The sequence below is a fragment of the Chiloscyllium plagiosum genome, chromosome 11 (genome assembly GCF_004010195.1).
Source record: "Chiloscyllium plagiosum isolate BGI_BamShark_2017 chromosome 11, ASM401019v2, whole genome shotgun sequence".
Taxonomy (NCBI): Eukaryota; Metazoa; Chordata; class Chondrichthyes; order Orectolobiformes; family Hemiscylliidae; genus Chiloscyllium; species Chiloscyllium plagiosum.
This window is the reverse complement of record NC_057720.1, coordinates 82,122,739-82,149,623: the sequence shown is the minus strand read 5'-3', so window position 1 is coordinate 82,149,623 and position 26,885 is coordinate 82,122,739. Positions and strand designations below refer to the sequence as shown.

The 26,885-nt window shown below is 40.6% G+C and overlaps 1 protein-coding gene across 1 annotated transcript in view; it reads left to right on the top strand.

Moving 5' to 3' along the window:
* The window catches only part of LOC122554626 (xenotropic and polytropic retrovirus receptor 1 homolog), a 301,561-nt gene that overhangs the window by 267,502 nt on the left and 7,174 nt on the right, over positions 1-26,885 (top strand). The window contains exons 12-13 of the mRNA XM_043699948.1: positions 22,605-22,771; positions 24,634-24,773. Coding sequence (XP_043555883.1) covers positions 22,605-22,771; positions 24,634-24,773 — 307 coding nt within the window. The remainder of the gene's footprint in view (positions 1-22,604; positions 22,772-24,633; positions 24,774-26,885) is intronic.

Sequence of the window (26,885 nt, the reverse complement as noted above, 5' to 3'; positions counted from 1 at the left end):
GTTCTTGCCTAATACCGTCAAAATTGGCCTTTCTCCAATTTAGAACTTCAACTTTTAGATCTGGTCTTTCCTTTTCCATTACTATTTTAAATCTAAAAGAATTATGGTCGCTGACCCCCACTGTCACCTCAGTAACCTGCCCTGTCTTATTTCCCAAGAGTAGGTCAAGTTTTGCACATTCTCTCGTCGGTACATCCACATACTGAATCAGAAAATTGTCCTTTACGCACTTAAGAAATTCCTCTCCATCTCAACCTTTAACACTATGGCAGTCCCAGTCTATGTTTGGAAAGTTAAAATCCCCGACCATTACTACCCTGTTATTCTTACAGATAGCTGAGATCTCCTGACAAGTTTGTTTCTCAATTTCCCTCTGACTATTGGGGAGTCTATAATACAATCCCAATAAGGTAATCATCCCTTTCTTATTTCTCAGTTCCACCCAAATAACTTCCCTGGATGTATTTCCAGGAATATCCTCCCTCAGCACAGCTGTAATGCTATCCCTTTTCAAAAATGCCACCTCTCCTCTCTTGCCTCCCTTTCTGTCCTTCCTGTAGCATTTGTATCCTGGAACATTAAGCTGCCAGTCCTGCCCATCCCTGAGCCATGTTTCCGTAATTGCTATGATATCCCAGTCCCATGTTCCTAACCATGCCCTGTTCTTGCTTCTTGCTGCTTTAGCTCATCTGAGCCTCAGCACTTGCAGAAAACTCTGATCAGGTAGAATAAAAATCAATAGCTTCCAAATCTTCGTTTCTGTCCTGTGATCCCTGGAAAGTTTGTTAGCAAAGATTGGGATTGGACTTAATGCAAGCCCCTGACCCCACTCCTTCCCCCTCATCTCCACAATAAAAAGGCAAAGATGTTTGCTGTCTTGAGTAACACGCACCAAACTGAAGTGCAAGTCAGCACCTTTAGGAGAAAAGAGGAATGGTGTGGATCATGGAACTGTACCCCAGTAAGAATCACTTTCTTCAGGAGAATAGGAAAGAAACAGGAAAATGTATTCTCGTCAAGCGACAACAACTTAGAAGCAGTCACAGCCTTTTGAAAAAAGCAGCAGGCATATTATAAATACTGTCTTTGTGTAGCTAGAAACAAGCTAGGTTACTAGAATGAACTCTAACATGGGATATTTTTATTTATAACTCAATGTAGGACATTTTTGTTTAGCTATGGCATTACCATTCAGTATATGCATATAGTATATGCATATAGATGTAGAATAAGAACAGGAATTGAGTTGAATCTAAGATTGTGAAAAATCATCAACTCCGACATTATGAATTCTCCAAGCAGCTGGAAAACAATTGACCTTTGCTCATTTTTTTAAATGATGCATACAGACTACAGTAGATTACCTGTTGAGATATTTATGAATATTGTGTAGTCATGCTGAAAGCTGAATTGGACAGTGAGCACAGTGAATCCATGTGCAGTGCAATATGGGGGATGCAGACATGCAAGCTGAGGGAATGATTGCAGATTGTATCAGTTGCTTTCCATTGCTCATGAATTCACTACTTGCAGCTGCTTTATTTTATTTGCGATAATTTTTTAAAAAAGAGTAGATTCGTATTTCAAAGCAACAGTTAATTTTTTTATGTAACAAAATACTACTATCCATTTTAACCTATCCAGTGCTTTGGTATGTGAATTCATTTCATTTGAGTAGAACCCAAAATTAGTATTCTATTAGAGGGTTATACTGACTTATGAACTTTGATAGTGCTCAGTGTTGTTTGAATAGCATTATTTTCTAAATGTTGATCACAATCGATTTCATGCTTTTTTTTCCAAGATTAACATGTTAGACAGTATGGTGGCAACTTTGTAAGAAATATATGTGCATGATAGTATTTGTAGGAGTGGTCACTGCATAGTCCTTACAGATACAGAATTCTGTCTTTGCACCAATACAGGCTCCATTGTGATCTGTCACATTGCCACTGTGCTAAATAGGAAAAGCATGAAGGTTACAAACAGACAACAGAACATTGAGGAGTGGAGATGATTAGTCAGACTGGATGAAGATCAGAAGTAGCCTTCCACAGAGATCAGAGCTCAGATAACTGCTGTTCATTTAATGATTCACGCTCAGGAATCGGCAATTCTATAAGGTGCTATGGACAGGATTGCATTCAATCGCATATCTTGGCCTACTGTCAAGTCTACCATTCTTATCAAGCCAGGGGACCACCCCTATTTCAATGAATATTGTAGGAGAGCATGTCCAAAGCACTATCAAGCATCCAACAAATGAGGTGTCAATCTGGTGAAGCTCCAACACAGGACTGCATAATTGTTGAACTGTAGTAGAAGCATACAATCAGCAGAAACATTTACAGAGAATGTTGGAGAAACTCAACAGATCTGGCAGCATCTATGGAGAAAGAAACAGAGTTAATGTTTTGAGAATAGTATGACACTGTTCTGAAGAGTCATACCAGACTTGAAAGGTTAACTCTCTTTCTCTCTCCACAGTTGTTGCCAGACCTGCTGAGTTTCTCCAGCATTCTCTGCACTTGTTTCAGATTTTCAGATTCCGTAGTATTTTGCCTTTATGCAGTTAGAACACAGCAGTAGATAGCTTCCTAATTCTTCAAATCAAAACGCATCACTTCACACTTGGCAAAAATCATTTTCCATTTTCAACCTTATTAATATTTCCTTGTATTTTGTTGTTCTTTCTCACAACTATAATTCCAATTTGTGACATCTCAAATTTTGATCTCACTCCCGATTCCTGAGCATGAATCATTAAATGAACAGCAGTTATCCAAGCTCTTGATCTCTGTGGAAGGCTACTTCTGATCTTCATCCAGTCAGACTAATCACCTCAAATCCTCAATGTTCTGTTATCTGTTTGTAACCTTCATGCTATCCAGTTTGTAATGTATTTCTGACTGTATCAGTACTAACTTTAATCATGAACCCTTTGGAAAGTTCATGTAGATCACATATATTGCACTGTCCTTGTCTAGTCTTTCTGTCACTTCTACAAAGAATTTTTAACAAGCTTCTTATCCATGACATGAATGGTATTCTCTTTTGAAGTCCACGCTAACAATTGTTTATTATGTTCGCGATTGTCTGATTTCTTAATTTGGAAGTTTGATTGAAGATGACTGTATTTTCCTTCCCACCACCATTAAGATAGCCTGTCTATAATTCCCTATCTGTGGATCCTTTTTCCATCTTGCTTTGTGAAGAAAGGAATAAAGTTAGCTGTCTACCAGTCCTCTGACATCCTTTTTTGAATTTATCTTTTTATACTTGTTGGACTTCTCTCTCCTTCAGTGCTCTTTCGGCTACGCCTTCTGGGTTGGCAACCTTTCACAAGAACCAGCAATGTTAGAAATGTCATTGTTTTTAAGCGAAGAATGAGCCTGAGAAAGAAGGGATGAGAGGCAAGATCTATGATGTGTGGAGGGTGGCATTCAGGACATTACAAAAGGAGGAGGGTAAATTCCTAGTTATATTTTTCTCCTCCTTCACTATAAAATTTATGGACTGTAATGAGAATCCAAATATATCATATCTACTGCCTTTATAAACATCGACAAGATGGCGTGCAACTTTATCTGATTTAATTCCAAACCTACCAGCTTTTATTCTTTTGTCTGTCCCAGTGAGTTGAAAATTATAAATAGCTGCAGGGGTAGTCTGTTAGAACTTGCCTTTGGAAAATGAAAAGGAAGCGGTGGGTCTAATGTGCTGTTGCGTGACATGTCAGTTTGTTCAACTGTCTCACAACCCTGATTCACTACATTTCCCTAACGGGCTATGTTTTCAAGCCAATTGCTATTGATCTAGCAACACTATTCAACTGGAACAGTTCATGGAAAGTAGTGTAAGTGTGCAAATGTCTGTCGTCATCCATTAGCATTTGTAGGACTTGAGTCCTTCCAGCTGTGAAACAGATTTTGTCACATCTCTCGTAACATTAAATCAGATTTAAATTCGTAATGCTGACTGCAATAAAGTAACCATTAAATGGGTCTTCCATCATCTTAGAATTAGCTTTATTGTCACATGTACTCATATGAGTACAGTGAAAAGTTTACAAGTCACCACTTACAATGCCATTTTAGGGACATAAGTACAGATTCTTAAGTACTCCCTCGAGCAATTCATTTTCTCCAGCAACAGGTGGCAATAGTGACCAGGATCCAGCTGGAAAAATAACAATCTGAACAATACATGTTATTATTAAAGCATAAACTATTCAACAAACTGAGGTGATTAAGAAATGTGTATAAGTTGTTTATCTCCTTACCCATTGACATGCAATTTAGATTCCTGTCATTCTTACAAACTTATTGGATTCCTACATTAGTTTCCTATTAAAGCTTACCACAGTAGTTAATTAAGTATTGTAATCCTCATGAGAGAACCATAAACTGAAATAACCCATATTATCAAATGACGTACAGATGAATAAATTACCAAGATAGTGTCCTTTTTTTTGTCTTACTTTAATACAAATTTGGACGCTGCTAGTTACATGAATTAACAGGCAAATAATGCTTCAAAGTTAAAATGTAAATTTCATTTTACAAAGTCAATACCATGAGGATGTGTCTTAAACAACACTAAGTATTTACAACACTCATACATATGTAACATAAAGTAACTACATAGTTTCACTATGTGTTCTTTATTCATGTAGGTCAGCATTCCTATTGAAAAACAGCTTTCACCTTTTGAGTTTTTCAAGTAGTTATCATCCGTAATTGTTTTAAAACGTTCTCCTTTCAGTTCATGACAGTCCTGATGTAACTTTCCAGACTTGCTTTTCTACCAACAAACCCATAACATCACAATTCACCATTTCCCTGATTCTGAGAAAATCGGTGTTTGCCAGATAGACAGAACATTTTAGATTTTAGACAGCTCACTTGTTGCTTCCAAGAGCTTCAGTCCCATTTACTGCTAAATATAAAATCTGACTTCTTTATGAAAGGGAGTTGCTTCTGCACCACACAAGAAATCTGTGTTCCTCTTTCTGTGTCTGTCTGCTTTCTCTTTGCATCTGAATATGTCCATTTAATGTCTTCACTGCCCAGCTCATCTGCTTTTCGCCTTTCTCTATGTCTGTAGGTCTCCTTGTGTGCCAACTACACTTTTTTTAAAAACATCCTTACTGTTAATACTGCTTCCAGGTTGCCAGATCATATGGACTAGTTTGTTAATTACCCAAGAAAATTACAAATGAACTCAACACAGTCGAAACAAATGTGAATATTGCTAAAGAAGACATATATTGTCAAAGCATTTCATCTCGCACTCGTTAGGACAATTTGCAAAAATTTAAATGTAAAGGATCAATGAGAGTGGGAACTGACTACAGAACTCTGATTGGAGGAACAGTCAACAAGGGAAGAGATGAAACTGTTTCTCTGATCTTAGATTCTGTTCCCCAACACTGACTGCTTCAGCTCCTCCAATCACAGTCTCCCTCTCTTCTGCTGTTGCTGTTCTTCTATAGATGGAATCATTGATTGGAGGAGCAGCAAGGATGGGACGGAAGGAATCTAAGATTGGAGGAGCTGGACTTGTTTATCTGGCCTGTCTTGTGGCCACCATGTAACACAATCATTCAACGTCTTCCTAATGGCTGAGACAGAGTCTGAAAATGAAAGAAGAGGAGTCTTTGCAGTAACCGGGCCAAATCAGGAGATGTTTGATCGATACTCTTCTCTGTAGCAATCCCAAAATCTATACCTGGCTGCCCTTTCATGTCAGACTGGATATGGCACTGACTGCCCTCATCTTAAACTCAGTCATGGAAGAAGCTGTGCATCTGGCCCATTGGAATCTGGATCCGGGTCCATTGGGACCTTGACTCTGGACTATTGGAACTTGAACCTGCCCTAAGTTGCGAACTCCCAAGCAGTGTAGATTCAAATGGAGCCCACTGGAGGCAACAGCAGCTGCAATCAGGAGCCAATCAGGCAAGATGGTAAAATTGCACATGGGAGGGAGGGAGGCCTTTTGTGTCCACATTCATGAGTCTCAGCTGTGAAAAAGCCTGCCCTTTGGCTTAGGCCTCCTTTCAATTCTAGGGTCATAAAGCCCTTAAACAATATCACTCGCCAAGCTTTTTAAGCATTAAAATTTATATTCATTCTCTAAAAGATTACCTAGATTACGTTTCACAGCATTTGCTGTACATATTTTCTGTGTAACTCTCACACCTCCCCCAAGTCTTTGACTGTGTAATCTGTGCTGGTAAGTGAGTCAGAAAAGGTATAGGAGCAGTTGAGATTAAGTTGGTGTCTTTCATTTTTCTCTGCTGGCTTCATTTAGAGCAGCAGTGCTTGCTTAGATGTTATATATATCGGGAAGTTGGGTTGTTTATTCTTCTCAGTCATTAGCATCTGGATCAGGTGGATGTGTTAATTCTCCAAGAAAAAAAATGAGGGATAATTGTTTCCTATAAAAAGTAACTTGTTGCATTGAACTGGTTCTTCAAGATTCAGTTCCAAGGCATGAATATACAGGTTGGATTAGAAACATTTGGCTTTGATGCTTGGTGAGTTCTTTCAATTGGAGCACAACTTTGAGAATTTACTTTTTTTTCAGCAATTAATACATTGTTGGTGGAATGCTGGTTGGTTTCGTTGTCACTGGTGTGATAAGACACAATAACATTAGAATATTTAGGATTTTGCATCAATGTTGTCATGTCTGTCTCTTCTGCTTAAATGCTCGACTGTGTTTTAAATAGTCATGCTGTCGGTGGAATGCTCTCCACTAAATGGAATTTTTATTTTATGATGCTTCTTGAGCAAATTTCCAGACTCTCTATCTGCTGCTATTTGGATTGCTTATTCTAGGGTTAGATCCTCCTTTAATTGAAAAAGTTCAGTAACTGATTTTTCGAATATATCACAATTCCAACAGGAATGAACTCTTCTAAGTTTCCACAGTTGCATGATTCAGATGGTGAATGCAGGTCATTAGTAAGGCTATTTACAGGCGCTCCTGGGAGTTGGTATCTGTTGGTGAAGTGTGATCTCATCAGCATCCTGTTTGTTCTTGAAATGAAATAATTATCAAAAGCTGGTAGGAGTTGACAATGTCTTTTTTCTTATCAATCTGTTCTCTGTGTAGCACATTATCTGATGTTCCACCAGAGAGAGGCATATACATCTATTCAACATTTGATTTGGTGCCCAATCTCAAATTGTATGACAATTTAGTACACGCTCCAGAATTTCTTCGTGAATGTCTCCACCTGTTTCTGGCTTTTCTCCTTAAAGTGGTCTGTTAAGATCTAGGTCTTTACCAGGCTTTTTGGTCAGCTATATATTAAATGCTTGTCAATGTAGTATTCAAAGCATCTGGAATGCTTCACTACGTTAAAACTAACACATAAATGCAAACTGTTGTTTAAACTGGGCAGTTGCTCTAGTGCCATTCACACTGTCAGATTTTGCAAATTGCCAATCATAGCGTTTTAAGTGTTCTATTTATCTGTGGCAGAAATAACACCTTCCACATTCATCACTGTGATGTTATATAAGTGAAGTGCACATGAACACTGATGGGTTTTTTAAAAATCTGTTCGTATTCTCATACTTTCTCTTTGGATTTTACTAAAAGCAATGGAGACTGTAATACAAACACGCTGAGCTACCTACACTTGACTGGAGACAATAGGAAAATGGGGAATAGCTGCAGTCACAGCTTACAAATCGACAGCCTGATTTTTTTTTAATCAGCCTTCCAATAAAGAAGCTTAAAAAGCTGCTTATCACGGTTGTGCCAGTACCATGAAAGACAACATTAAATATTTATAGCAGACAGTTGACTGATCATTAGATCGTAGGTAAAAGCAATGACTGCAGATGCTGGAAACCAGATTCTGGATTAGTGGTGCTGGAAGAGCACAGCAGTTCAGGCAGCATCCGACCATCCAGTTTGACAAGAATGAAACCACATTAATGTGGCAAATAAGAGTCGAACAGTGATTCTTTGTTCGAGATAACAATCAGGGCAGTCATTGAGTTATAATTCAATTTTATTTTTAATATTTGGTTGCTAGATCATTCAGGAAGGCAGAAGTAATTTGTTTTTGTTTCTTCTTGATATACAGCGTGATTATGCTAATATGTGAAGCATTCATTATGCCCCATTCTACTTTCACACCATGGATAGCAGCAAATTGTCACTCATTAGAAGGGTCAGTCCTGGTCATTCCATACAAAGGGTAAAACAGGTTTGCAGGAACAAAGCAGAGGGGACTGCATTAGCGGGTGGCCTGAGTATAAGTTAGTCTTCTGCCCAGTGCAGTGCAGGGTGATCTCAGGTTAATGATCGGCTTTGCACCTTAGTTGGGTTCATCTTTACTCAGTTGAAACTCTAGTTTTGAAGAGTACAATGCAGGTTATCCTGCGTTTGTGCTGCCAAAGAAACGTCAGAGATTCATTGTCCACCATTAACAATAACAAACAGAAATCAGGTGCAGCAAAGTCATGGCCTCCCAGTGAGTTCAGCTGGCTGGCATTTACTCAAAAAAACTCCAAAATTGTACATTTGTGACCGTTGTAAGCAGGATAACTGAATAACTACTATCTATTTAAACTAGTAACACTATTGAAGACATTTATTACCTATTTAGTCCACATGGGGCCAGACCCTCTGTTCAGTTTTGAATCATGTAGTTCTCCATCATGATGTTCAGATTGTACCTACCCCAGTCATAGAATTATAGACTCCATACAGTGTGGAAGTAGGGCATTTGGCCGATCGAGTCCACCACCAGCCCACTAAAGAGCATCCCACCCAGACCCACCCCCTATCCCTGTAATGCTGCATTTTCCAGGGCTAATCCACCTACCCTGCACATTCCTGGATACCATGGGGCAGTTTAGCATGGCTGATCCACCTAACCTGCACATTTTCAGACTATGGGAGGAAACCAGAACACCCGAAGGAAACCCACACAGACACGGGGAGAACATGCAGGCTCCACACAGATAATTGACTGAAGGTGGAATTGAACCCGTCTCTTTCGCACTGTGAGGCAGCAATGCTAACCACTGAGCCACCATGTCACCCAATCCTGAAGACTTTTTCCCAGTAATTGACCTGTTGGCATTTTCTAACTATTTCTTTCAGGGTATTAAGTACATGTATTTCTAGCTCAATATGTTTCCCATCCCATGACCTATTTTACTGGATTAAATGATTTCAATAAAACATGACATTTCACTGAACTACATTCTCAAAACTTTACTGAGAAGCTGAAAGGAAATGAAACTCAGTCACTGTCTTCAGTGCTCTGAAAATTAAAGGTAACCCTGCCTGACTTTCTATCAGAAAATCAAAGTAATTTGTCAAAATGTGGCTTATTTTGCATTTGTTTCTAAATGTAGGTGTTACCCTCATAGTTCTTTATTTTAAAGCACATTTTTAGTCCCTCAATTTGTTTGTTATTTTCAAGAACATGGTTTCATCTTTCAAATATGTCAATACATAGCATCTTTGGCTGAACCATTGTGTGAAGCTGCCCTCTGCTGGACATTCTCAAGGTGTTCCTGAAAGTAGTTTTGTTTTTACATTTTCATATCACTGGCAAGGCTGGTATTTATTACCAATTCTAATTGCCCTTGGGTGATGTGGGCATGCTCGTTGAACACCCTGTGTTTTCTTCTCTTCATGTTTGATTTGACAGGGTGGCTTTCTTGACCATGTCAAAGTCAATTGTGTCAGTGTAAAATTGAAGGCACTTTAGGCAGAGTCTACCTTGGACAGTCACAAAACAATTGGTAATAGAGAGTTGTTTTTTTTAATTCATTTGTAGAATGTGGGCGAGGTTGGTTGGCCAACATTTATTGCCCATCCCTAGTTGTCCCTGAGAAAGCGGTGGCGAAATGTCGTCTTGAACTGCTTCAGACTATAGTGGTCATGGTCCATGTCGGTAAAAGACAAAGATAAAATTAGGGCAGAGGTTCTGCTAAGGCACTATGAACAGCTAGGTGTTAAATTAGAAAGCAGAACCAAAAACATGATGATTTCTGAATTACTACCTGAGCCACAAGCTAATTGGTATAGGGTGTATAAGAATAAGTAGATAAATGCATGGTTCAAAGATTGGTGTGGGAGAAGTTGGTTTCAATTCATGGGACATTTCTTCCGCAGTAGCGGTGTCAGGGACCTGTTCAGATGGTCCTAGCAAATCGCATAACTAGGGCTGTAGACAGGGCTTTCAACTAAATTGGCTGGGGAGGGGGGGGGGGGGGGGGCGGGCCTCAGTTATAGGGGAAATTAGAAAACCCGAATTAAAGGAGGAGGTAAGAGTGTAGAACTCAGGAGAGGTTATTAAAATCTCCAGCACATACGCAAATGGGCGTAGAGTGTATGGAAAGGGTTAGCAATCAAACTTCAAGCTCACTGGGCAAACTAATAACAATGAGAAGAGGGGCAGTTAATACAGGATTGAAGGTGTTATATCTGAATGCATGCAGTATAAGGAATGAAGTAAATGGGTTTGTGGTGCAGATCATAATTGGCAGGTATGATGTGGTGGGTATCATGGAGACAAGGCTGCAAGGGGATCAGGATTGGGAGCTGAATATTCAAGGATATACATCCTATCGAAAAGATAGGCAGCAGGGGTGGGGTTGTCTTATTGGTAAGAAAAAGTTTAAATTAATAGTAAGAAATGATGTAGGGTCAGACAGTGTAGAATCTGTGTGGGCAGAATTGAGGAACTGCAGAGGATTAAAAAAAATCTATAGTTGGGGTTATGTACAGGCCTCCAAATAGTAGTCAGAAGCTGGGGCGCAAGATACAACAGGAGATCGAAAAGATGTGTAGGAAAGACAAAGTTACAGTGATCCAAGAGGGATTTTAATATGCAGGTGAACTGGGAAAAATCAGGTTGGTAGTGATTTGCAAAAATAGGAATTTGTGAAATGTCTATGCAATGGTTTTTTGGAGCACCTTGTGATGGGGCCCACTAGCTGACAGGCAGTACTGGACTTAGTGTTGTGCAATGAGGCGGACTTGATAAGGGAGCTTACAGTGGAGGAATCCTTAGGACGCAGTGATCATAATATGATTGAATTCATTGTATAATTTGAGAGGGAGAAGATAGAATCGGAGGTAATGGTATTACAGCTGAACAAAGGAAATTACAGAGGCATGAGAGAGGAGCCTAGGAGGAAAGACAGAGGAACAGCAAAGGCAGAAGTTTCTGGGAGTAATTCAAGAGACACAGCAGAGTTTCATCCCGAGGACAAAGGAGCATGTTACAGAGAGGATGAGACAACCGTGGCTGACCAGGGAAGTCAGAAATAGCATAAATGCAAAAGAGAAAGCATATAATGTGGCAAAGGGCAATGGGAAACCAGAGGAATGGGAAGCTTACAAAGACCAACAGAAGGCAACAAAAAAGAAATAAGGAGGGAGAAGGTAAGATAAGCTCACCAGTAAAATAAAGGAAGACTGTAAGAGTTTCTTTAGATATGTAAAGGGCAAAAGAGAGGCAGAAGTGGACATTGGACTGCTGGAAAATGATGCTGGAGAGACAGTAGTGTGGAACAAAGAAATGGCTGAGGAACTGAATAATTACTTTGCATCAATCTTCATGGTGGAAGGCACAAGTAATATCCCAAAAATTCAAGAGTGTGAGGGGGCGGAGCTGAGTGTGGAGAAGGAGAAAGTATTAGAAAAACTGAATGGCCTGAAGGTGGATAAATCACCTGGACCAGATAGACTACAGCCAAAGTTCTGAAGAAGATAATTGAAGAGATACCAGAGACGTTAGTGATCTTTCAGGAATCGCTAGAATCAGGGAAGGTCCCAGAGGACCAGAAAATCGCTAATGTGACACCCCGTTTAAAAAGGGAGTAAGGCAAAATATGTAAATTACAGACGCATTAGCCTTACCTTAGTTGTAGGCAAGATCCTGGAATCCATTGTGAAGGATGAGATTTCTGAATATTTGAAAGTGTACGGTAAAATAGGGCAATTTTTACTCTGTTTCAACAAGAGGAGGTCATGCCTGATAAATCTGCTAGACTTTTTTTGAGGAAGTAGCAAGCAGGTTAGACCAAGGAGAGCCAATGGATGTTATCTACCCAGACTTCAAGAAGGTGCCGCACAAGAGGCTATAGAGTAAGATAGGGGGCATGGTCTCAAAGCATGATACAAACGTAGATAGATGCTTGACTATCTGGCAGAAAGCAGAGACCGAAGATAAAAGGGTCCTTCTCAGGATGATAGAGTGGAACAAGTGGTATTCCGCAAGGCTCAATATTGGAACGACATCTTTTCACTTTGTACATTAACTATCGAGATGAAGAAACTGAGGGCATTCTGGTGAAGTTTGTAGATGATACAAAGATAGGTAGAGGGACAGGTAGCATTGAAGAGGCGGGGAGCCTGCAGAAGGATTTGGACAGGTTAGGAGCGTGGGCAAAAAAGTAACAGATGGAGTACAACGTGGGAGAGTGTGAGATCATGCACTTTGGGAGGAAGAATAGAGGCATGGATTATTTTCTAAGTCGGGAGAAAATTCAGAGTCTGAGGTGCAAAGAGACTTGGGAGTTCTAGTCCAGGATTCTCTCCAAGTAAACTTGCAGGTTGAGTCAGTAGTTAGGTCGGCAAATGCAGTGTTGGCCTTTATTTTGAGAGGATTTGAATACAAAAGCAGGGATTACTCTGAAGCTCTATAAAGCTCTGGTCAGACCACATTTGGAGTATTGTGTGCAGTTTTGGGCCCCATATCTCAGAAAGGATATCTTGGTCCTGTGGCGTGTTCAGAGGAGGTTCATGAGAATGAACCCAAGAATGGAAAACTTAAGATATGAGGAACATTTGAGGATTCTGGGTTTATACGAGATGGAGTTTACAAGTATGAGAGGGGGATCTAATTGAAACATACAGAATACTGAATGGCCTGGACAGAGTAGATGTTAGGAAGATGTTTCCATTAGTAGGAAAGAGGCCATAGCCTCAGAGTAAAAGGAAGACCTTTTAGAATGGATATAAGGAGAAACTTCTTCAACCAGAGTATGGTGAATCTATGGAATTCATCGCCACAGAAAGCTGTGGAGGCCAGGTCATTGAGTATATTTACGACTGAGATAGGTTCATAAGGATCAAGGGTTGTGGGGAAAAAGTGGGAGAATGGGTTTAAGAAACTTATCAGCCATGATTGAATGGCAGAGTAGACTCAATGGGCTGAATGGCCTAATTTCTGTTCGTATGTCTTATGGTTCTACATGTTGTAAGTTGACCCACAATACCCTGAGGGTGGGATTTCCACAATTTTGGCCCAGTGACAAAACTGGTGGAACAGCAAGAGATGTCCAAGTCAGGATGGTGTGTGCTTTGGAGGGGAACTTGCGGATTGTGGTGTTCCCATGTAGCTGCTGTCCTTGTCCTTCTCGATGGAAGTGATTATTAGTTTGGAAGGTGTTGCCTGAGAATGTTCGGTGAATTTCTGCAATGCATCTTGTAGATGATACGCATTACTGCTACTGAGCATAGGTGGTGAAGGCACTGGATGTTTGTGGTGCCAGTCAAGCAGTTTGCTTTGTCCTGGATGATGTCAAGCTTCATGAAGATCGTTGGAGCTTCACTTTTCCAGACAAGCGGGAAGTATTCCTTTTGCACTTCTGACTTGTGCTTTGTAGATGATGGACAGGTTTTGGGGAGTCAGGAGGTGACTAATTCACCACAATCTCCCTAGCCTCTGACCTGCTCTTGTAGTCACTGTGTTTATGTGGTGAGTCCAGTTGAGTTTCTGGTCAATGGTAACTCCAAGAATTTTGATAATAGGGGCATTCAGCAATGGTAACACCATTGAATTTCAAGCGGCAGTAGTTAGCTTCCCTCTTGTGGGAGATGGTCATTGCTGTTCGTCAGGAGAAAGTGAGGACTGCAGCTGCTGGAGATCAGAGTCAAGAGTGTGGTGCTGGAAAAGCACAGACCAAGTCTTGTCCAGATCTTGCTGCATTTGAATATGGATTGCTTCAGTATCTGAGGATATGCTAATAGAGTTGAACATTGTGTAATCATTGGCAAACATCCCCACTTCTGACTTCATGATGGAGGGAAGATCATTAATGAACTAGCTGAAGACAATTGGGCCCAGGGACACTGCAGGGCTCCTTGATGCCCCACACAGTTGAATGCGACACTGATGTCAAGGGCTGTCACTCTCACCTTACCTCTGAAATTCAGCTCTTTTGCCTATGTTTGCACCAAGGGTGTAATGAGGTCAGGAGCTGAATGGCACTAGCTGAACCCAAACTGAATGTCACTGAGCAGATGCAGTTTGATTTCACTGTTGGTGACAGCTTCCATAACTTTCCTGGTGATCGAGGGTAACCTGATGGAGCAGTGATTGTCTAGATTGGATTTGTCCTGCTCTTACGTATAGGACATACCTGGGCAATTTGCCGCATGGTCGGGCAGATACCAGTGTTATAACTGTGCTGGAACAGTTTGGCTAGACAGGAATCGCAAATTCTGGAGCACAAGTCTTTGGTATTATTGTCAGGTTGTTGTCAGGGCCCATATCCTTTGCAGTATCCAGTTCCTCCAATCGTTTCTTGATATGAGGTGGAGCAAATCAAATTAGCTGAAGACTGATATCTGTGATGCTAGGGACCACTGGAGGAGGCTGAGGTGGATCATCCACTTGGTACTTCTGGTTGAAGATTGCTGCAAATGTTTCAGTCCTATCTTTTACACTGATTTGTTGGACTGTTCCATCATTGAGAATGAGGGTATTTACGGAGCTTCCTGCTCTGGTTTGTTCATCTACCACCATTCACAACTGGATTTGGCAGGATTGCAGAGCTTATATCTGATCCACCAGTTGTGGTATCACTTAGCTCTGTCTATCACTTGCTACTTATTTTGTTTGGCATACCAGTAGTCCTGTTTGGTAGCTCTACCAGGTTGACACTTCATTTTTAGGTATGTTATTAAACTGGAAAGAGTGCAGAAGAAATTTACAAGGATGTTGCCTGGGACAAGCTAGGACTTTTTTCTTCAGAGCGTAGGAGACTGAGGGGGAACCTTATAGAGGTGTATCATGAGAGGCACAGATAGGGTGAATGCGCTCAGTCTTTTTCCCTGGGTTGGGGAATCGAGGGCTGGAGGGCATTAGTTTAAAGTTATAGGAAAAAGAATAAAAGGGAACCTGAGGGCAGTTTTTTTTACAGAGTTTGTTATGCATATGGAAGGAGCTGCAAGTGGAAGTGGTTGAGTTGGGTACATTAACAACATTTAAAAGGCATTTGGACAAATACATGGATAGGAAAGGATTGGAATGATATGGGCCAAGTGCAGGGAAATGGGGTTAGTGTGGATGGACATTTTGGTCAGCATGGACCGGTTTGGGCCAAAGGGTCTGTCTCTGTGCTGTAGGACTCTATGACTCTATAATTCTATTAAGTCCTGTTCAATGCATAAATGAAAACCTCATTTTTTTTTAATTGAGGGCTTATTTCAAGAAGAGAGCATGGTTTTTTCAAATGTGAGTGTTATGATGTAGCACAGGACATTAGTATGGGTCATCCTTAATACCATTGCAAGTATTCTTTAGTTTGTTACATAAGCAGAGACATTAGCAGTACAGAATTATAGTGTTCCAATTTGAGACCATTCAGCTCAACTAGGTTATGCTACTGTTCATACTCTACATAAACCTCCTCCTCATTACTACATCTCATTCTATATCCATGTTCTTCTGCTCCTGTTTCCTTGATCCATTTATGTAATTTTCCCTTAAATACTTCTCTAGTATCCACCATAATTGCCCATTGAAATAGTGAAAGCCACACTAACTATTCTCCAGTTCAACACATTTCTCTTGTCGATTTCACTGAATTTTATCAAAACCACACTAAATTTGTGACCAAATGCAAAATATTGCATGTGCTGGAAATCTGATGGTGAAACAGGAAAGCTTGGAATTAGATCTGGCAGCATCTTGGAAAGAGAAAGGGTGCGTGTATCAGTTATGCTCGAGCCTGTGGTCAGCTGGTTTCCACATGAGTGCATTTGCTGGGCAGAGTCCGAGGTATTTCCTAGCTATTAACTTTATGAATCGAGTCACACTGAGCATAAGGAGAGCGTTTACATCTGACTTCCTTGCCAACTCTCTAATAGTCCATGCCATTTCCATTTCTGTTTGTCACTACTTAGCTATATTGAAAGATGATAACTCTCGCCCAGTAATTCTCCAGCCAGACTGATCTGCTAGGTGAGTGATAACCATCCTGGATATCCTTTTCAATTGGCTGAAACTCCTTGTGTTCTAAACTCTCTAATTCACAGCTTCAAATTCCACTCTTATGAATTCAGCTTCTGTTGAAGCTTATCTTAAAGTATCCAGGATTTTTTTCTTGCACAAGTAGTATGAGATAGGGCAGGACATAAAACTTGTTTTCAAAATTTGAAGTGCTTGAGCAGATAAAGTGAAATATTATTTCCAATAGTCGCTGTATAAGGACAAGGGAATGTAACTTCAGGATGAGCATGCGTCACTGTTAGTGCTTTTGTTGCCAAGACATAGGTCATCTTTTGGGTACTGTTTCAGAGCCTGGAGCACATAATCCAGGCTGACACCTCAGTGCAGCACTGAGAGATGGATTCACTGTAAAATGTGACATTTTTCAAATAAGATGTTAAACTGAGACCCTGTCTGCCCCTTTAAGTGGATAGCAATGACCCTTGACACTATTTGAAAAGGAGGGGAAATCTCCTTTATTTATCCTCGAGTAACTGTCAGCAAAACAGATTTACTCGTCATTTGTTTTACCCTGTTTGTGTGACCTTTGTTGCATTCATTTTGCATTTTTCAAAGTTATTTCATGGGATATGGGCAAGGTTCCCTGTAATTTATTTTCTGGCTGCATGGGCTTCTGAAGTCCTTGCACAAAGTGACTTCCAGATCTGAAGTCCATGCTGCAATGTGTGTGTAAGCATCAATCGGCATGTGCAGAACCTTGGAGTAGCTGTGTGTGTGCATGCAACAATGCAGCTTAGAGGAAACATTGAATATGGGCATCGGCCTGCGTTTGTTGCAAATTCCTAATTGTCCTCGAGAAGGTGGTTGTGAGCCGCCACATGAACTGCTGCAGTCTGTGTAGAGACAAAAGTGGTGTTAGGAGAGTTCCAGAATTTTGAGCTGGTGACAGTAAAGGAATAGTGTACAAATTCCAAGTCAGGATGATGAGTGACTTGAATTGGAACTTGCAGGTTGTAGTGTTACCATGTCCTTGTCCTTTTAGGTGGTAGACATGCTGGCTATGGAAGGTGTTGTCAGAGGAATCTTACAGTCCCATCTATAAGGTGTACATACTGCTGCCACTGTGCATGATGGTGCAGAGAATGAATGTTTAATATGGGGAATGGTTGCCAGTCAAGTGGGCTGCTTTGTCCTGGATGGTGTCAAGCTTCTTGATTGTTCATCTCACACCTTATGGACAATTAAGGCCACCTAGATTGTGGACAGGCTTTGTGGAATTTCATTCTCTAACCTTTTATAGCATAAATATTTGCATGGCTAGTCCAGTTCAGTTTCATGGTCAACGACTGTGATAGTGGGAGATTCAGCAAAGGTAATGTCAATGAATGTCATGGGGAGGTGATTAGATTCTCTTGTTTGAGATAGCCATTGCATTACTTGTGTGATGGGGATGTTACTTACAAATTTCCATATAGTGTCCATACTCTGCTGTACATGGACGTGGACTGCCTCCAGTTTCCAAGTAGTCTTGAATGGTGCTGAATATTACACATTACTAGTAAGTATCCTCACTTCCAAACTCTTGGAGAGAAGGTCATTGACGAAACAGCGGAAGATGGTTGACATAGAACACTACCCTGAGGAACTCCTGTTGAGATGTCCTGGAACTAAGATGACTGACCTCCAACAATTGCAACCATCTTTCTGTGTGCCATGTATCATTCCAATCAGCAGAGACCTTTTCTGCTGATTCCAGTTTTGCTAGGGTTTCTTGATGCCAGTGACCCTGGCAGAACCTCCATTGAGCACCAGTGAGCATGTTATTGCTGAGCAGCTCTGTAGATTCTCAATACGTCTGTCAACGTCACCTCCATTATTTTGCTAATAACCAATAGTAGACTGATGCGGTTGTAATTGCTTGGGTAAAATTTGTCCTGGATTTTGTGGATGTGGCATTTCTTGATATCACTGGAGTGAATGGCATTGACTGTCATCTGTGGTGCAAGGAACAGGTAGTGGAGGATGGATCATTCACTTGACAATCCGGGCTGAAGATTGTTACAAGTTCTTCAGATGTCTGTTTTTCACTGATGTGCTGGTTTATTCCGTTGTTGAGGATTGGACCTCCTCTTCCTGTGAGTTGTTCAATTGTTCACTACCATTAATGATTCTTGTCAGGACTACAAAACTTGTATCTAATATGTTGGTGGTGAGATTATTTAACTGTGTATCATAATTTGTTTACATTGTTTGGTGTACAAGTAGTCCCCTGTTGTAGCTTCACCAGTTTGACACCTCACATTCACATGCCTAGTGCTACTCTTCGCATGCCTTTTTCTGTCCTCAAAGCATTAACCTGATCTTCAGGATTGCCAGTCAAGTGACATTACCACTACACCACCACCATCTCCTGTATCTCCTACATTACAATTGTAACTACATTTCAGCAGACACTTCATTGGGTACAAGATGCTTTGAAATTCCTTCATGTGGTACAAGTTGTTCTTTAGTAATAGAAGTGAACGCTGAGATCAACTTTAAACAATGCAGTTTTTAAAATACAAAACATTGTAAAGTTTTGATACAAAAATATCAATATTTTAATTAAGTTTGATTTATTATTGTCACATGTACTGAGGCAAAGTGAAAAGTTCTGTTTTGCGTGCAGCACAAGTATATCATACCATACAAAGTGCGTTAGGATAATAGAACACAGCAAAGAGTACAATGTTATGGCTGCAGAGAAGGTGCACAGAGAGTGAGATCTACAATAAATTTACAATTTGAGACGTCCATTCAGAAGTCTGATAACAGCGGGTAAGAAGCTGTTCTTGAATGTATTCATATATATATATACACAAACATTTATATCTTCTGCCCGATGGAATAGGGTGGAAGAGAGTATAACTGGAGTGAGAGGGGTCTTTGATTATGTTGGTTGCTTTCCCAAGGCAGTTGCAAGTATAGATGTAGTGAATGGATGGAAGGCTGGTTTGAATGATAAACTGGGCTGTGTTCATGACTGTGTTTCTTGCAGTCTTGTGTTACGATATGGGATAGACCCCTCTGCTCATTTAAACTCGACACACAGAGAAGTTCACCTCATGCCGTAATCTGTTAAATTTCGAGAGGCAAAGAACTATCCCAGATTTCACTATATAAAGTAAAAATTAACAATTTTATTCTTAAGTCCAACAGAGAACATTAAAACAACTACTTACAACTCCTTTCTCTTAAACTGATCTTTCACCTCCCACTCTGCAATACTGGTCCAATAAATTTCCTCTTAAATTTATGGCAAATCAGTTTCAAAATCAGTTATCATCTTTGGATGTCGAACTTTCTCTGTAGATTTCTCTAGGTCAGTTTCAGTGTACTGCTGCACAAATTTCTTTTGGACAGGTACCTTTCAGAGAGCTATTCTGCTGGCAGTCTTTGTGCTTGCTTGGCTGCTCTTGGCAGTTCTCCCCCTAACTGTTCAAAATATCTGGTTTTATACCCCAAAACATCGGATCATTTCATTGGTTTGATGTCATCCCAAACAGTAAAATTCAAATTCGATTGGACTTTGGTATCTGGGTATTATTTAAACTGATTGGCCAAGTTTGGATTTGTTTTTGTTCCATGGCAACACCACTCCAGCTATTTGTTTCAACTAAATGTTGCATTTTTAAATTGTTCAGCACACTCAGTGCTTTCAGTCAGTCCTTGCTAGCTTCCTCTCTCTCTTAAAGGTACAGTACACACCTACACCTTCATAACACTTTGGCAGTTGCCAAACCACTTTGTGGTGCATCCAGATAGAATAAACTTTGAGTTATTTACAATTTTTTATACTTATTTTTGTCATTGAGACAGTTGTTTCTGCACATGTAAACTGCATTTATTGCATAGTCTCCACAAAATTGACTCTATGCATACCAAATAAATCCAATCTGTAAATGTGATGTAGTTTGGCATTGATTTTAGGGAAGACTAACAGGACACGTGATGCTGCTGACTCTACAGATGCATCACTCACAAAGCCCGTAACTGATGCATTTGCAAGAAGCAAAATCTCAAAGAAGCACCAGATAATCTGTGTCAGAGGTTTGTAACTTTTTTTAAGATACGTGACATGGTTTCAGTTAGAGCAATTACCCTCTGACAAAAAAAAAATTGAATCTCAGTTGTAACCTCAACGAGAATTTTCATGTCAGGTTCCTACATTGTACACACGATTTCAAGCAGCCTCATTATATTTCTTGTGATGCCAGTATATGTTAAGCAACATCATGATCAGGAACAGCATCTATAATTCATTGTCTGTACTGACACTGACAAACTGTCTCAGTCTCTCTCTCTCTCTCTCTCTCTCTTTTTTCCTTGGTGCCGCAGATCATCTTAACTTGTCAAACTACCCAAGTGTATTAATATGCATCTATTATTGGAAGTTTCTGTCCATATACTGCATTTAGCTCTGCCAATCTCTCTTATTTTATACCTTTCTTTCAGCTGCATTTGTGGATGGATTATTTATGAGGCCTTTTTCCACTTAAAAAATCAACTTACTACAAAATACCTATAGGCATTGAGTTATTTGTCTAATCCATGGGTTGAAAACCCAACCTTTCATGTCATTCATTTGCCATTGAGTTCCAATAAGCCCAAACCAATGCTTTATAAAAGGTCCGCATAACTTATTTTCTTTTCGTACTGTATGCATCTACTTATGAAACCCAAAAATCTATATGGTTTTATAATTGTTTTGTCAACTGGCTTTGCAAACTTCCATGATTAACATACATAGAGCTTGGAACAGTACAGCACAGTACTTTTGGCCCTCGATGTTGTGCCAACCTTTTATCCTACTCTAAGATGGGACACTCCATTTTACTATCATCCATGTGCCTATCGAAGAGTCACTTGAATGTCCCGAATGTATCTGACACTATCACCACTGTAGCAGTGCATTCCATTCACCCACCACTCTGTGTAAAGAACCTACCTCTGATATCTTCCCTAAACTTTCCTCCAATCACCTTAGCATTATGCCCCCTCATGATAGACATTTCTGCCATGGGAAAAAGTCTCTGGCTATCCACTCTATCTATGCCTGTCATCATCTTGTACACCTTTATCAAGTCTCATCCTTCTTCACTCCAATGAGAAAAGCCCTGGCTCCCTCAACCTTTCTTCATAAGACATGCCCTCCAGTCCTGGCAGCATCCTAGTAAATCTCCTCTGCACCCTCTCTAAAGCTTCCACATCCTTCCTAAAATGAGGTGACCAGAACTGAATATGAAATTCCAAGTGTGGTCTAACTAGGGCTTTACAGAGCTGCAGCATAACCTCGTGGCTCTTAAACTCAATCCCCCTGCTAATGAAAGCAAACACACCATATGCCGCCTTAACAACCCTATCAACTTGAGTGGCAACTTTCAGGGATCTATGGATGTGGACCCAACATCCATCAGTTCCTCCACACTGCCAAGAATCCTGCCTTTAACCCTGTAATCTGCATTCAAATTCCAAAGTGAATCACTTCATACTTTGTGGGCGGCACAGTGGCACAGTGGTTAGCACTGCTGCCTCACAGCGCCAGAGACCTGGGTTCAATTCCCGTCTCAGGCGACTGACTGTGTGGAGTTTGCACATTCTCCCCGTGTCTGCATGGGTTTCCTCCGGGTGCTCCGGTTTCCTCCCACAGTCCAAAGATGTGCAGGTCAGGTGAATTGGCCATGCTAAATTGCCCGTAGTGTTAGGTAAGGGGTAAATGTAGGGGTATGGATGGGTTGCGCTTCGGCGGGTCGGTGGGACTTGTTGGGCTGAAGGGCCTGTCTCCACACTGTAAGTAATCTAATACTTTCCAGGTTGAATTCCTTCTGCCACTTCTCAGCCCAGTTCTGCATCCTGTCAATGTCCTGTTGCAACCTACAACAGCCCTCCACACTATCTACAACTCCACCAACCTTCATGTCATCGGCAAACGTACTATCCCATCCTTCCATGATTACACTCCAGGACCCTGTGTTCCTACACCCCACTTTAGAATTGTACCCTTTACATTACCTCTCCATGTTCTTTCTAGCAAAATGCATCAATTTGTATTCCCTGCATTGAATTTCATGCAACATGTGACCACCCATTCTCCCAGCCTCTGTATGTCCTCTTTACATCTGTGAGTAGCCTCCTCTCTGTTCGTAACCATGGGTTTGTGGGATGCGCAGATTTGAAATTATACCCTACACACCTGAGTCTAGGTCGTGACTAACGAACAAGATAAATAGTTGTTATAATATAGGCACCTGGAGAACCACCCTGTGCACCTTTTCTAGAACAGCTCTGCCTTACCATATGGCTGAAAATAATAGTGTTGCTTTTGATTGTCTTTCAGAACAGAAACACGAAGACGCATTGGTTTTTCTCTACCTATGGATCGCCTGCTTGTTGATCAGCTCCTGTTATACTCTCACTTGGGATCTGAAGATGGACTGGGGTCTCTTTGACAAAAATGCTGGAGAGAATACTTTCCTGCGTGAAGAGATAGTTTACCCTCAGAAAGTAGGTGTTTGAGCAGCTTGACATACTGCCCTCTATCTTTACTGGGCTAAAAGATATTAATGGCAATGAAATGGGGGCCAACAATGTCACGGAACATGTTTTAAGCAGACTAATCTATGCATAGATCTTCCCAGTAAATTACAGCAATCCAAATTTTTTATAGTATATTCTTCCTGGGATGTATGCCTGTGCACAAGAAAGGGCTGTGGCTGTAGCTGTGATAACACTCTGCCAGTCAATAATAAGATGAGCGAGGAAGGGAAAAGTGGGGAACAAATCTGAAATTTAGGGCACTGTCTTCAGACAAACATTGCGCACCTTGTACATTAATACATATACTTTTCACAGCTACCATATGTATCTCCTTCCCTCATGTTTATTGTGCTTTAACTTGAAATCTGATGATTTCCAAAGCCTCCCATCCCACATGCCACCTGTAACATCACTCTTATTCTGTTGAACCCACATGCTATCACTGTACCACTTCCAGTAAGAAATGTCAACCACGTCAACCCAAAATCGAGAGTTGCAGGCAGAGGTCTCCTGATCTCCTTTTCAGCATCATGCCTTCTCATTACATACCTGGCGTGGAATTTGACTTGTAACTTTGGTGTCCAACCAATGGCCTGCATGTCCAGGCAATCCTGCTCCTACTGCTTGTTCTTGTTGATTATCATGTACCTGGAGGTTTGAAGAGAGCTCTGTTAATGAAGTTGTTTTATTAGAGAATACATCCCCAATCACCACGCTAGGATCTGTTGGAATCTGTAAGGTGAGCAAATTACTTCGAATTTTGCAAGAAAGAAAGAGGCCACTTGTCCCTTCTGGCCTATCCTGATGTTCATGGTTCAAGAGCTTCCACCATCTTTATACCAAACCACCTATTGACATTGTATTTTGTTCCTGCCCCCCTGAGGTACTTATCAAGCTGTTTAGTTGTATTTGTGCTATTTTTGTCAACATTCCCATGTGGTTGGGAGTAAATGGGAGCATGGATTTGTTCTGTGAACATAACTCTTCAGGCTCCTTAGTATGTAACTATGATGCCATTAATAAGAATCCCAGCTCACAGAATTATTACAGTGCAGAAGAAGTTTGGAAACTTCTACGTTTAAAGCAGTTATGTTCTCATAAAAATGAGACGTTCCATCCCAAGGCTGCTGTTCTGACTTTAAATCATTGCACCTACGAATAGGACAACTGTTTCCTGAATGCTGGCCAATGTGCATACCTGGAAACGTTTGATTCTTGTTGAAAGACTAGTTCCTGATTTTTTTTTTACTTTCTTTCCTGATACTGTTTTTTTTCTCGCCTCTGCAACTGACATGCTCCCACAACTTAGATTACTTAGTGTGGAAACAGGCCCTTCGGCCCAGCAAGTCCACACCGACCCGCCGAAGAGCAACCCACCCAGACTCATTCCCCTACGTTTACCCCTTCACCTAACACTATGGGCAATTTAGCATGGTCAATTCACCTAACCTGCACATCTTTGGACTGTGGGAAGAAACTGGAGCACCACGCAGACACGGGGAGAACGTGCAAACTCCACACAGACAGTTGCCTGAGGGGGGAATTGAACCTGGGTCTCTGGCACTATGAGGCAGCAGTGCTAACCACCATGCCACCCAGTGTACACCCTCTGAACCCATCCACAACAGCTTCTTGATGATCCGTTTTTCATTTTTCCCTACCCTGCCATTGAGAATTTAACCATTCTTTGCAGTGTCGTTCTCCACCACATTCACTGGGGTCAACTTGACAAATGTCTTTGATCAGGCGATGGTGTCTTCAGACTTGTTCTTGTTTCCCGTTATATCCTGAAAATATATTGAAGAGTTGATATTTCTGTTTTTATTCAGAGTTATTACTACTGTGCCATTATAGAGGATGTCATCTTGCGATTTGCTTGGACTGTGCAGATTTCCATTACCTCAATGAGTACATTTGCTTCAGCGGGAGATATCATTTCTACAGTGCTGGCCCCACTGGAGGTCTTCCGGTAATATCATTTAAAACCTTGTGTTGAATAAGTTGATGCTTAGTTAAGTGTAGGAGTGATGATTAGAGTGGTGCTGGAAAAGCACAGCAGGTCAGGCAGCATCCGAGGAGTTTCCAGCATCTGCAGTCCTTGTTTTTACCCTGTGGGAGTGATGGCCATGTAGCAATAACATTGGCTGAATGCCGTTTAGAATATTCTGATCCCCAGTCTACTTGCACTGTACCAGTAAAAAAAAAAAAGGTGCCAGGGAGAGGATATTTAGTGAGACTACAAAACCTTTCTAGTGCTTTTACTTCTCTTCCAACACATGGAATTTTTAAAAAATGAAACGCCTTTGAGACTCAATGAAGATAGAAAGTAAGGGTAGGGAGGTCAAGCTTGTGATGGACTGAGTTTGGAAGACCGATCCTCAAAAATGATCTGAGAATAGTCAGGGATGTGGCAGCAAAGTAAAAGATCCTGACTGAGGCTGTTAATTTCTTGAGTTTGTTTGTGATTGTTTTCTGCAGCAACATAGCCAAGAGCCAACAAGGGTGCAGGCTGAACTGGATTTAGTAATGACGAATGGGCCACGTTTATTTAATAGCCAAATTATGCATAAAGATCTATTTAATAGTGATCATAATGTAATCAGGTTCAATGTAATGTATGAGAGGAAGAAACACAAGACAACACTAAAGATTTCGGATTAAGTTAAGGCTTCACTGGAATGAGTCTGTTCACTGTAAACTGGGAAAATCTGTTCATGTTTAAAATGACAAAAGTTGATTGATGATGTTAAAATACAATAATCCCATGAAGAAACAATTTATACCCTACGTGATAAGAGACTTGCTTGTCAAAAACAACAGCATGGGTGACTAATGAGGTAAGAGACAATGTAAAACTAAAATTTAAAGCATACAAAAAAATCAAAAATAGCACAGATCCCGGTGTTAGGTTAAGTTGAAAAAGGCAGCAGAACATACAAACATATAAATTAGGAATCACATGGTTGTTCAACAGAACCAACAGTAAGACCTACAAAAACAGCATAAGAAAATGTACTTGCAAACAATATCAGAATCGCCACACAATTATTTTTGTGTTATGCTATGGAAAAGAAGGGTCAGGAACAATGTTAGCTGTTGAAAAAATATGATGGTAATCTCATCAATGAAATTAAGGGTATGGTGTACTTGCTGAATACTTTGTGTACCTACTGTGGAGGAAAATGCCAGCTGGTCATTCCATGGAAATTAATGTTGGAATAGTGATAGGTGCTCCCCATGATTAACATATGCAAAATAACAGAAATGATTAGATTAGATGACCTACAGTGGGGAAACAGACCATTTCGTCCAACAAGTCCACACCAACCCTCCGAAGAGTAACCCACCCAGACCCATTCCCCTCCCCTATATTTACCCCTGACTAATGCACCTAACACTATGGGCAATTTAGCATGACAATTCACCTAATCTGCACATCTTTAGATTGTGGGCGGAAGCCAGAGTACCCATGCAGACATGGGGAGAGTGTGCGAACTCCACACAGATAGCCCCCGAGGCTTGAATCGAACCTGGGTCCCTGACGCTGTGAGGCAACAGTGCTGACCACTGAGCCACCGTGCTGCCCTAAATGTAGAAATTAATGCCACTAGACAATGATAAATCCTCAGGACCAGATGATTTCCATCATCAGATTTTAAAGGAAATCAGTGAGAACATTGTAGATGATCTGACATTATAATCTTCCAAAGTTTTCTCCATTTGGCAACGTTCATTGAGGTTGGAAACTTTTTCATGTTACCAAACTGTTTATGAAAGGTAAGAGATAAAAATCAGAGTATTATAAACTAATTGGCCTTACATAATTAAGGAAGATAACAAGAGCTTTCAGCTTATTGGAGAGAGCCAACGTGGATTTTCGAGGAAATTTAATTTTATGAAGAGATGACGTAAGAAGTGAACAAGAAAGATCTGGATGTTTTATGAGTGCTTGATGTAGTTCCTCATTCGAGACTGTTAGCTAACATTGAAGGTCATGGAACTGAAGACACATTAATAACCAGGTTTGGAAATAGGATGACCATCAGGAGATAAGAGTAGGAACAATAGGCAGGCTAGGAAA